Here is a 12,865-nt window from a genome sequence, read left to right as displayed (position 1 = left end):
CTGATGTCCCACAGCGGCGACCAACAGCCTTCTCTTCCTACTGCAGTGCAAACAACCGGCGCCTGGATGCATCAGATGGAACCCCGCCCTTTCTCTGGAAAACTCGGAGAAGACGTGGAGGAATGGCTCACCCACTACAAGCGTGTGAGCAAGTACAACGGCTGGAACTCCACGGCTCAGCTCGACAATGTCATTCTGTTCCTCACAGACACTGCACTAGTGTGGTTCGAGAACCATGAAGATATGTTCACAATGTGGGACAGCTTCATTACTGACCTCACAGAGTGCTTTGGTGATTCCACCATGAAAAGGAAGCGGGCGGAGCAGACATTGCTTCAGCGCGCTCAAGTCCCAGGTGAGACCTGTACTACGTGCATAGAGGCGATCCTGAAGCTTTGCAAAACAGTCAATCCTCGAATGTCCGAAGAGGACAAAGTTGGTCACCTTCTCAAAGGCATAGGCGAGGATGTTTACAATTATTTAATCAGAAAGGAGAGTTTCACCTCAGTCGCCGACTTTATCAAGCATTGCCGCACATTTGAGGCCTTGAAGCTGCGCCGTATCACACCAAAGTTCAGCAGGTTAGTGAATATCACAACGCTGGCAAGCGTTGACGATAATGACAACTACAGTTTTCAATTTGACCTTGCGGCAACTATAAGGCAAATTGTCCGCAAAGAACTTCAACGACACACCAAAGGGGCGGATGTCGGAAGAGCTTGGTTGTGCTTCCAACCAACCTCATGAACATGCATCTGCTGTGTCCACATTGTCTGCCATGCCAGGCGTTGCAGTCTGTTGAGTCGATCAGCTGCGACAGCACCGATATTCCTTTCCCGACGACATGACACACGATCAATGCACTCGTCGAACTACCACCACGAATCGGAATTCGGAACATTGCATTTATTATTCGCAACGTCCCAGGGTTGACCCCAAGGCTTACAACGTCGGTTGCGTATCACCTGTGTGTTACAGCCGTGGCGCCTCAGCACACATTGCTCGTTTTTGTCGCCGGCGCCGACAGACAACAACATATGGCCCACCACCAGCTTGGCCTAATTTTGAATGTGATAGTTATGACGACTGTTGGCCGACAGACCCTGATACTGCAAATACCACAGGCACGCCACCCCGGAATACCTTCCGTCAGTAAAGTAGAAGTAGAATAAAGTAGTAGAAGTAGAATATAGTAGGAGTGGCTCGCCAGCTTCAGACCACCGCCTGATGCCCCCAACCAGTCGCTGTGGCCGTTCACAGTCACCGCCGCCGTGGGGAAACTAGCTGGCGGGGCCAATGGAGGTAAGGTCGCTGGACAGTCGGTGTCTGCGAAATACTCGTCTGCCTATTATGATGGTGAAGAACAAAATGCGTGTGTTAATTGATAGTATACCTGCAACAGCATTAGTGGATACCGGTCTGCCGTTTCCGTCATGAGTGTGACTTTCAAAGAGAGGCTGGGTCGAAAAGTTATGTTCCCGTGGAATGATGGTGTGACATTTCGTGGTGTCAGTGGAGAGGGCCTAGTTCCCCTTGGTATTTGTGTTGCAAGTGTTTTATTCAGAGGAGAAGATCTTAAAACAGAATTTCTCGTACTATCACGGTGCACTCATGATGTGATTCTTGGGATTGACTTGCTTCAGGATTGTGGTGCAACCATTAACTGTGGCACAGGCGAAATTACTTTGAATAGCGTACTTCAGGCCACTCTTGCCGACACATCCTTACCAGAGAAAAACTATTGTGTTGTTTCGAACGATTTGCTGCTACCGCCTTGGTCGCTGTCACGTATCCCTGTAAATTTCGCTGCTGCCGACCTTTCATTGTTTGACGCGCAAGTCCAGCCACTCACGTCAAGCTGCGCAAAGAAAGATGTACTTGTATCACGCTCTCTCGTGAGAGTAGTGAATGGCGCCTGAAATTTGTGGGCTTTCAATTGACCTTGCTTCCCTGCTGTTCTCCCGCGTGATATGAAGCTCGCTGAATTTGACAAGATTACTTACAGCTCCATTACAGTTCTCAGCGAGGAAGAGCAGTCTCATACTAGCGATCCCCACCGAAGCACTTCTGAAGAGCAGATCCTACGGATGATCAACAAGGCGCTGCCCTCACATGAGCGCCACGCTCTTGCACAAGTTTTGTTGGCACATCTTTCTGTGTTCGGTTTCACGCAAGGCGACAAGCAGGCTTCACTCCCGTGTTCTCATGCTCGCCACAGAATTTACACTGGATCTGCGCACCCCATTCGGCAAAAGCCTTACCGCGTTTCTTTAACAGAGAGAACAGTTATTGCTGAACAGGTGAAAGATGCTATGGAAAAATGTTGTTCAAGAGTCCTCTAGTCCGTGAGCAGCACCCGTAATCTTAGTAAAGAAGAAGGATGGCTCATGGCGGTTCTGCATTGATTACAGGAAACTGAACGCGGCCACCAAAAACTATGTGTATCCGCTTCCTAGAATTGATAATGTCATCGATTGTCTACATTCCGCTGCCTTCTTTTCATGACTGGATTTGCGATCGGGGTATTGGCAGATACCCATGCACCCAGACGATAAAAAGAAAACTGCCTTCATGACACCAGACAGTTTGTATGAATTTAACAGTGTGCCGTTCGCCCTTTGTAACACGCCAGCAACATTTGAATGATTCATGGACACTATCCACCGAGGACTTAAATGGGAAATTTGTTTGTGCTACCTCGATGATGTGGTGATTTTTGACAGCACATTGAGTGAGCATAACAGCCGTCTCAGTCTTGTTCTGGATTGTGTCAAACAAGCCGACTTGATCCTAAATTTCAAGAAATGTTGTTTCGGGGAAACCAAGACGTTAGTACTTGGGCATCTGGTAGACAAAAATGGTGTGAGGCCAGATCCATGGAAGATTGAGGCAGTCAGCTCCTTCGAAGCACTGAAGTCAGTGCGGGAGTTGAGGAGTTTCTTGGGCCTGTGCTCGTATTTTCGTCGCTTCGTCCCAAGATTCACCAACGTGGTGTACCCCCTAACATGTCTTCTCCAAAAAGCCGTCCCTTTCAACTGGACATCGGCTTGCGACGACATGTTCCGCCAGCTAAAATTTCTACTAACATCAGGGCCCATATTGCGTCACTTGGATGCATCCTCACCTACGGAAATGCACGCTGATGCCAGTGGCATCGGCATCAGTGCCGTACTAGTGCAACGTCATCAAGGAATGTCATCAGCCAACACCAGTCTGTCTCGTACGCTAAAGGAGACTTTGTGTGGTTGTAGACTCCGGAATGTAAATGTAGCTTATGCAAAAAGTTTTTATCCCAGTACACGGGCCCATTCGTCATTGTAGATCGCTTGAGTGACTTGAAGTACGTGGTGGCACGCTTGACGTCCGCTGGTCGTCGGTCTAGCCGGACCCAGTTAGTACATGTTGCTCGTCTTAAGCAGTTTCACCCTACGCTTTCCGAGTGATTTGGACTTGCCCAGCGGGCTTTGTCTGGCAACCGGGGATTGCTACGGCATGAGCCGGGTGAGAAGAAGAGGAGGAAGACATTAGCTGGCGCAGCCTCGGGACGCCATCTTTACTTCACCATCAATCTCGTCCTTTAAATAAATCCGGTTCAACATTAACTGTAACAATATGTTGCTAGCATAGGCGAATTAAAGCTTAGAGAAATAATAAAACACACAAACCGAATGTCTGCATGTTCTTGTTTTACTTCGCACGGCAGCAAGAAAGATGTACTTCCGTTCCGTCTGCTTGTTCCCACGTCATGCAATCGCGCACGCAGACACCGAAACTATGTCATTTTCTACCATGTTCCAGCACAGCATCATGCTCAGTGATCCACTTGTGTCTGCCTCAGTATTCGTGTAGCACAGACTTATACCGCTAGTCAGATTTCCTCGTGCACAGCGTGCAAAATCGTGTGCTGCAGGAAACGAGACAATCGCAACAGGTTGCACACAATGCCATCAGCGAAAGTGCGCCACGCCGCAAGAAAAAAAGTGAAAAAATAAAAATAAATAAAGGCGGGGCCCATGACGTATGCGTTCACGTGATCCTCAAGGTCCGGTATGGGAGAATGCAGGGAAGGAATTTCACTTGCAGAGGCTAGATGAGAGAGCGTCTGTTTGCAGTGAAGCTCACCACCTGGAATCATGGGTTTGCGACACTGAAATATTTTTATCTCCGCTATTACTGAGCTGATTTGAAAACTTTTTGAGGCAGAGCACTCCCTATAGGACACGTAACAACTACCAGCGTATAATCAAAATTTGCTATGGGGCCTGGTGAGGGGCCCTTTAACAGAGAGAGTGTAAGAGTGGCCTTGACGATTAGTATGCAGAAGACAAAGGTAGTGATGAGTAGCCAGGCAAGGGAACAAGAGTTCAGAAATGCCAGTCAGGCTCTAGAGTCTCTGAAGGAGTGCATTTACCTAGGTCAATTACTCACAGGGAACCCTGATGATGAAAAGGAAATTCACAGAAAATTAAAAATTGGTTGGATTACATACGGCAGACATTGTCAGCTCTTGACTGTAAGCTTACCATTATCATTGAAAAGGAAGTGTGCAATCGGTGCATTTTACCGGTTGCACTAGAAGCATAGCGCGGGAAGGACGATCGACAAAGACTAGACAGGACAAGTGCTTGTCCTGTCTAGTCTTTGTCGATCATCATTCCTGCGCTATGCTTCTAGTGTAACTATGTATTACCAACCAGCCCAAGCCTATACTCTTCTGAAGTCCATTTTACCGGTGCTGACATATGGGGCAGAAACTTGGCGACTGACAAGGAAGCTGGAGAACAAGTTAAAGACCATGTAAAGAGCGATGGAACGAATAATGCTAGGCGTAACATTAAGAGACACAAAGAGAGCGGTTTGGATCAGAGAGCAAATGGCTATAGCCGATATTCTAATTGGCATTAAGAGAAAGAAATGTAGCTGGGCAGGTCATGTAATGCGTAGGTTTGATAACTGGTGGATCATTAAGGTTACAGAATGGGTGCCAAGAGAAGGGTAGCACAGTCAAGGACAGCAGAAGGGTAGATGGAGTGATAAAATTAAAGAATTTGCGGGCACTAGTTGGAATCAGTTGGGGCAGGACAAGGGTAATTGGAGATCGCAGGAAGAGGCCTTCGTCCTGCAGTGGACATAAAATAGACTGATGATGATGATGATAAATAGGTTTTGTAAGCTCGACATTGCTAAAACAATGCAAAATGGGATAAATTACTGAACATTCAAAGCTTTGCTATTTTACTGGTTCATCACATGTGGCCCTCCTGAATATAACTTATGTAGAGCACTATATGCATAAAAGATTCACTGATGATTATAATGCTCCCTGATGTGAATTTTGAGCGCAGCCATTTAGGTGTCTTGAATTCAGAATATATTGTGACAAGGAATTTGATTCTGAACGACAGCGTCAAGAAGGTGGTGGCGCTGGGCCTCTGCTCGGGCGGTTTGTTTAGCAGTAGCAGCAGACAAAGCATTTCCATCTGTTGCGTCGCTCATTGTTCAGAAAAAAAGCGTGAACACAAGAACATGTGGCTTGCATGGAGTTGATGTGTAGCGGGTCCGAAGCTGACACCAGCGCTTTGTTTCCATAGCCGCATGCCTGGTCGCTGCCATTGAGGATGTCTTGTGCAGCACTCCGCTTTCCTCCTCATCCTTTCACCATACTCTCCTTCACTTTCCTCATCGCGCTCTCTTCACTCTTGCCATCTTGCATCTCCCGCTGTACTACGTGTTCGCTCTTTCATCCTTCGAATTGTTCATTTGCTCGGTTACGAGGGACGCCGACACTCAACGTAGGAACGACCGCCTGAGAGCTGCGCTGTAAAAATGGCCATCAAGACTGGTTTGAAAGTGCAAGACTTCATGTCTAGGAAGAGAGGTGATGCCAAATTGTTGTCAAGTGACACTGTCTGTGCCAGTAGTGACCTCAGTTTGTCTTTAGAGCGCAGCTCTTATGTGCCCGTTCCTGCGGCAAGCGGCAGCGTAACAGCGTAAAAATGAAAGAGCGAATGTGGAGCAGGATATGAAATACACGAGCCGCGAACAGCCGAGACCAATGAGAGCGGCCCCTTCGGTGAGGTGCGCGCGGGAAACTGGTGTCGTATGGACCTGCCCAACCACCCGATGCGTACTCGTAGCTGGTCTCAGCCAGACTGCTCGTTTCATACTATCATCTGCTCCCGCTTGTTTGGTTTGCTTGGTTTGGTCTCATTCATGCTTGTTCAGATTTTCATGGTTTGCAATTGTTTTGTAATCTGATTGTATGGGTGGTACTTTGTGGAAGCCAACCGACTTTAGCGATTACACTGGAACCTTCGACGAGTCATGCATAAAAGCTGACTCGCTTGACCCACAGATCAGATTTTCAACGATCGCTGACTCTGCTACATGTCACTCTCAAATTCTTTCTCAGTATATCGCAAAATGAAAACATGTACAAAGCTGCACTCAAATTTCACATTAGGGAGTATCATAATGGGTGATTTTTTTATTATTTTTTCAGTCAGTTTCGAATTGATTCATCAGCATTATATCACACCCTTCAACTACTTGGGCTCCTAAAAGAAGAGAGGGAAACAATGTTTACAGTGATACACTAAATTGTGCCAAGCTTTTTCTTTCCACAGTGGATGCATTTTCCAAACACTGCTTTTATCCAAGACCAGCCCATCTCAAAACAAATTCCTGCTTTATTACTGTAACTAAATGTTTACTGGTGTCTTCTTGAATAATTGAGCTGGAAATTGCTTTTTTTTTTCATCCTGTCCCCATTTAAACGGCCATTAAATTTTTTGCCAATAAGGCCTCATGCATGCACTACACAGTGGTGCTGCTCTTAAATAGAGCATGTCGAATTTCTTTGACATGGCATTTTTAAAGAGGATGAGGGTTGTGGCTGCTGCCTTGCCAATTATGGTGCCATTTGGGTCTGCCTGATGTGGCAAATCAATAGCCTCCACACAGCTTTTAGTTTATTCACGGGAAAGGAAATGCAATGCAGAAGGTATTGTGCTGCAAACAACCAAATTTGGTGTTTAGAACTGTGTTCACAGATGCAGTGTCCACATATTGGACATAAATTTAACAAATTTTACTTGAACAAATAAAACAGGCCTACTTCAAGTGGCTGCTAAGAACACGCAGTAGATTTTAGGTTGTGTGATGTATTTGGCACATTTAAGTCTGTGTTTCTCAAAACTGCTGCTAGGCAAAGTTTGTAACAAATAGTTAGTTTCATATATTGGCTAACTTGAATTCTGCAATTACTACATGCTCCCTCAACTAATTAGTCCAAATTAGTTATTGTATTGGAAATTATAGCAAATCCTTATGTCCACAGAAGCTATGAATAGTGCTAGGCAAAATTGCATTGTTTGGTAGATGGTCTTCACTCTAATACCTGTATCTATACTGAAGTTGTGAGCACTGGATGCATTGAAAAGCAAGAGGGGCTAACAGATGCCCAAAACAAAGGCCCTTAGTAAAGGCACTGTTCCATATTTGTGCCATTTGCTCTAATATGCTAATACCAAATCTAGAGCAGCAATTTTCTTGAATCATACTGGTATATAGAGGGCGTTTAAGAAAGTTGTGTCCACATTATCACTCAGGCATACAGTGTAAAATGACTCACGGTAGTAATTAGACTAATTATGTTTCCGACTCCCTGGGTGACAGGCTTAAGTATTGTTTGCATTATAGGATTGCTTGTCAGACTATTTCTATTAAAAATTAATTTTCATTATTGTCCAATCCTTGGGAGTCATTTTAAATTTGTGCCTCTGTGGTAACAAGCAAGAAATTAGGAGTATGCTGACATGACATTTTCACCTTTCATTTCTTTTTAATTCAAAGATTTAGACCTCAAAAAAAAATTTTTTTTAATATTGGTAAATCTTAAATAATGTACTGCAATAGCGTTCCTATGTACTAGATTAAGTTTCATCTACCAGTAGGTGGCCACTCAGTGAGTAGCAGCATAGCAGACGATCAAGCGAGCAAGTGCCAGAAAATTGTAGTTTTTCGTTTGAAATGACACAAATGCTTCTAGGAAACAAAACAGAAACTAGTTCATAGAAAATTTATTATAATAAATTATTTGCAGTGTTTCGATGCTTTTTCTAAGGCTCGAGTGTCTTGTACCTGTATAAAAGTTGTAAAGTGATTCAGCCTACAGTTTACATCGATCAAAGACAATGTCATTCTGATAGATTTGTGGTTGACAGAGTTTCCTATAATAATTACTAGAGGGAATGCTGGCACTGACCTGCCACGGTGGCTTAGCGGCTATGGTGTTGTGCTGCTAAGCACGAGGTTGCGGGATCGAATCCCGGCCGCCAAGGCTGTATTTTGATGGGCTCAAAATGTGAAAACACCTCTGTATGTAGATTTAGGTGCATGTTAAAGATCCCCTAATGATCAAAATTAATCTGGAGTCCCCCACTATGGTGTGCCTCATATTCAAATCGTGGTTTTGGCAAATAAAACTCCAGAATTCATTCATTCAGCTCTGGTGCTGCAATCTTTAGCCACCATGGGAATGATGGTAGTACATGGATTTGTCTGATCTTCATGCTTGTGGATTCAGATGTTCTTGTGGCTTTGTTTATTATGCTATACCTGCCTTTATTGTTGTAAATTTCAGAACAATTTATATTTTTGTAAGTGCAGAGGATGCACAATTGCTACTAATTGCATCAGTTCAGCCTGTTGAGGTGGCCAAAGCGAAGTGCGCCAAGCATCTCGACGTACTAACTCACCCACGAGAAGTTCATAAGGGCATTTTATGCCGCTTATCTATGCATGCATCCGTGGTGTAATGGTTTCAATATCGGGCTACTGTGTTAGAATCCTGCCATTGGACAATTTTAGTCAAGTTTATTTAATTATTTGTTATGCAGTATCGTTGAAAATTAAGAGATTTCAAAGCAATGAAGATGTTTGCTTAAAATTTGTCCTGGCTTCAAGTCTATATACAACGCATCATTCCCATGCTGGCTAAAGCGCCCCACTTGCAGCTCCCATAGACACTAGGACCAGAGTGCTCCCTGTAGTAATTATTGTATGAAACTCTGAAGGCAAAGTCGCTGCGCAGAATTCTGTTGTGTTGCCCCTCGCGTAAGGGGAGTAGGAGCAATATCAGTCCACCAAAAAGGCTAGAAATGCATACCCAATACAAAATACTGTGGGGGCAACTTGCTAAGGAAGATATTGTCATTCAAATGTAATTTCGATACAGTTGAACCTTGTTATATATAACGCAGATAAACCAAAGTGTTGCATATATCGAAGGGGTGCCGTATCACTAAACGAATTAATTGTACTTTAAACTTTATGCATTAAACTTGGCCATTATATGCATATATCGAACTTCGCAGCATCGGCTTGGGCACATCAGCAGCACAAATAGTGCCTGCAACTCCTGCATGGGCTAAGGTGCCGAAAGTGCCACTCTGAACATGGCAAGATAGCCAATCTGTTCGAACTCTTAATACTTGCCGTTAACAGCAGTTCATTTTCTTGGCATGGTGGTGCTGCCATGTGTGAGCTTCTGGCCCTTATCTTCCCATTTCTCTTGTAATTTTGGTCATATCCAACTATTTCAAATTAATTTCACTGTAGTCCATTAATTATCAGAGCTTCCCTATTTCTAAGGTACTTCGAATGTTTGTATGGGTGTGTATTGTGTGTTCTGATGGCCTTTTCTTTTTGTCACCTTTGTACAGGCAAGGTGACTGCAATGGAGTTGCATTGTGGGCAGAATTCATGCTTGACGACTCGAACACGGTCACATCTGGTCCCACAAAAGCTATTGTTCCAGGTGAACAAATAATTTGGGACCGTTTTGCCCGTCAGGGGGTGCAATTTTTGAACGGCACCAAGTTGGACCCTAAAGCTCTCAAATGGGAATTTACGTTTGATTTCTCAAGTGGCCTTACAACCTTTGGTTTCGATGTGCAATGACTTGACTTGTGTTTGGACCAGTTGACTGTTTCGTAACAGCCAAGAGTATGCTGTGGATTCCAACATTGTGCCTGCAAAGGTGTGCATTTTTTTTTTTTTTTAAGCAGCAAGTCAGCTTGTGTTGTGCTTTTAATTTGGACCAGTTGACTGATGTCAGCTCTTTCGTCTGTAAGTTATTTCCAATAAAAAGTGAAATGTGTTTGACTACATTAATATATCGCCAACTATAGTACCACTCTACTTCTTGGAGGTTTATTGTCACTTAAAAGAAATTTAGAGAAATGATTTTTTAAGAAAACTTTTAAAAACGAAAGGTGATGCAGAACTAAAAAAATAAACCACTGAAATGGCTGATCTGTTACAAGTTCATAATATTGCTATTTAACTCTACGTACCTTGCCCATTGGGCATCATTAGCCTGCTAACGATGGTTTGAAACACCAGTTTTGAGACTACGTGCCACCCACGGAGACACTGTGCTATCGAACGTAAAATAGGAGTCCTATTTTTTTGTTTTCTAAGCAATTCGCTTTTTCGCCCCAGGCAGTGATTTTTGAACGCACTCTAAAGTTCTTGCGATTATCAAAGTAGAAAGCAAAAATGGCCGCCCACTATCAGTGGCTTGAAATGCCGCTTGCGAGACCTTCCACGCTGCTCACGGACACACTGCACCATAGGTCGTGAAGGAGGACAACTATATTTTTGTTTTCTAAGCAGTTCGCTTTTTCCCCACAAGGCGTTAATTTCTTAACGCACTCTGAATTTTCGTGATCGTCAAAGCAGAAAGCAAAAATGGCCGCCTCTGGCAGCGGCGCGCCCACTTCGAAAGATGGCAGATCTAGCTATTCCGCTGTGTTTGCAGCTGGTCTTATCGATGGATCGAGCAGCAGCAAGTTTGAGGGTGCGGTCTTTTCATCAGACTTTGACTCTGACGGCGCAAGCCAGCCTGGAATGGCGGCCACAGCCCAGCGCACCAAACTGTAGTGCTTGCTGTTAAATTGTTAAGTAGAATACATGTTCAGTGAAAAATTGTATTATGCTATACCTGCCATCATTGTCGTAAACGTCAGAGCAATTTATACTTTCCTATGTGTAGAAGATGCACACTTTATTCTGGCAATTTATATCATTTTTATGACAGACATCTCGTTAATTAAACTTTTATGCGTGGAAAGTGCATTCATTCTTCTTTTTGTTTATGTATTACATAATATACTGAGTTCAATACAACTTCACCATGAGCCTAGAAAGGCTTCTGCCTTAATAAAACCAGCAGACTTATTTTGAACTAATTGTAATATCAGCAACGAGACCATTTAGGCTGGTTGGTACATATTATGTCATGCTGTTCAAAAATTCCGGCTGTTCGACTGTAGTTCTAATGTGTTAAGTCTATGTTATGGGTATCTTACTGTTGCTGATGTAGCATATTCTAATTTGGGGCTTATTAATGTTTTATAAAGCAAACAACTTTAAAAGAGCCTGGAGCATTAAGAAAAGTTAGATGTGCTATCTACTGGGCGTGTTATGCTTCATGATGACAAACATTGCACTTTGGTCACAGGCCTTTTAAAAGGAGCGCAGGTTGTATGCTGCTACAGCAGTTTTCTCGTTTACTAAAGCTCTGTTCGCGATTAAATTGACGCCTTAGACGTTCTAGAACATTGCTCTAATCTAATTGTTTAATCTGTACGAGATCATGCGTACACACTTGCCGTGTTTCGGTGCTCGTATTTACACTTCTGAACACAGCGAACAGTTCCCGTGGCTGAGGAAAGACAACGGAAAACGTGACAGCTAGACACGCTCGGTGACGGTCGTTTAAACGGACTCGCACCTGAGCGCGAACCTTGAATTCACTGCGCAGGCGGCGCATGAAGTTTATAAAATAAATTGCATGCGTGGACACACGGTTAATTTACTTGCGGAAGTATATAAAAGTACAGGCAACTCATTACTGGCATCCCAGGCCACGCCGGCACGAACTTTCGCGGACTGCAACGGTCTTCACACGCACAGCAACCACACAGCAACTACGCATGCAGCAAACATTAATGCCCAGATTGCCGATTAGGATTCCCAAACGTGATATCAGATTGGACTACTCGCTATCCTTTTTCGTCAGCGAACGCTTGAACGCACCATCGTCGAAGTGCTTACTGCACACCATCGCATACTTGGAAGGCGCCTTGCCGTTCCGAAGCCTGACGAGCCATTCTCGGCGACGTGCCGCGTCAACGGGATAGTAGTGAAAGCTTATCCCTGGCTCTGTGCAATATGTGCTGCATTGCGGAACCGAACAAAATCTCACGATGGTAAATGAAACGTTTTCTGCGGGCACAGAGCACAGAATCGCGAAATGAAAACAGTAGCTCCCTACACTTCCACACACCGCACGGGCGACGCATCCACACTAAACGGGGAGACGGTGCTTGACGGTGCTGCCACCTATAGGTCGTTTAAAACGGACTCTCTGTGAGACGTAATGCTGGAAGCAGAAGGAATCGGCGACGCTGATCCGGTGAGACCTAGCGCAGCGTTGAAAAAGCGTCAGCGTCGTTACTTCTGCGTCGTGGGCTGCCATGAACAAGAAGGTCTGAATCTCAACATCGGATTCTACCATTTTCCTTCAAGGCCTCGCGAAGCGGAGCGTCGGGCGCGCTGGATAGCTGCAGTTCGTCGCGCTGGATAAGCGAAACTTCGCGCCATGCTGACTGCTTCGCCTGTCTTGAAGCTTGCTTGATTATCTGCGTTCTGAAATTCCGTCTTTTGCACCTACAGTCCCGACGGCATAGCAGCAGGCATGGCTGGTGATTCACGAAACTGGTGAAGTGACCAGGTGTGTGCAAATGACCACGAATGGTCGGGCTGATTCGGTGACAATTCACTACCCCACTACGAG

General features: G+C 44.7%; 2 protein-coding genes across 3 annotated transcripts in view; one reads left to right on the top strand and one right to left on the bottom strand.

The window, feature by feature from the left end:
- LOC135911164 (protein arginine N-methyltransferase 7-like) overlaps positions 1 to 10,162 on the top strand; it is an 89,632-nt gene extending 79,470 nt beyond the window's left edge. For both annotated transcript variants that reach the window (XM_065443356.2, XM_065443363.2), the window contains exon 14: positions 9,726 to 10,162. In XM_065443356.2, coding sequence (XP_065299428.1) covers positions 9,726 to 9,963 — 238 coding nt within the window. In that variant the 3' untranslated portion in view covers positions 9,964 to 10,162. The remainder of the gene's footprint in view (positions 1 to 9,725) is intronic.
- Positions 1 to 12,377, bottom strand: part of LOC135911178 (uncharacterized) — a 54,308-nt gene extending 41,931 nt beyond the window's left edge. Inside the window, exon 1 of the mRNA XM_065443369.1 lies at positions 12,106 to 12,377. Within this exon, the coding sequence (XP_065299441.1) occupies positions 12,106 to 12,133 (28 nt within the window). The 5' untranslated portion in view covers positions 12,134 to 12,377. The remainder of the gene's footprint in view (positions 1 to 12,105) is intronic.
- Between the last annotated feature and the right edge of the window lie 488 nt (positions 12,378 to 12,865).

This window comes from Dermacentor albipictus, chromosome 1 (assembly GCF_038994185.2).
Source record: "Dermacentor albipictus isolate Rhodes 1998 colony chromosome 1, USDA_Dalb.pri_finalv2, whole genome shotgun sequence".
NCBI lineage: Eukaryota > Metazoa > Arthropoda > Arachnida > Ixodida > Ixodidae > Dermacentor > Dermacentor albipictus.
This window is presented reverse-complemented; position numbering and strand designations above follow the sequence as displayed.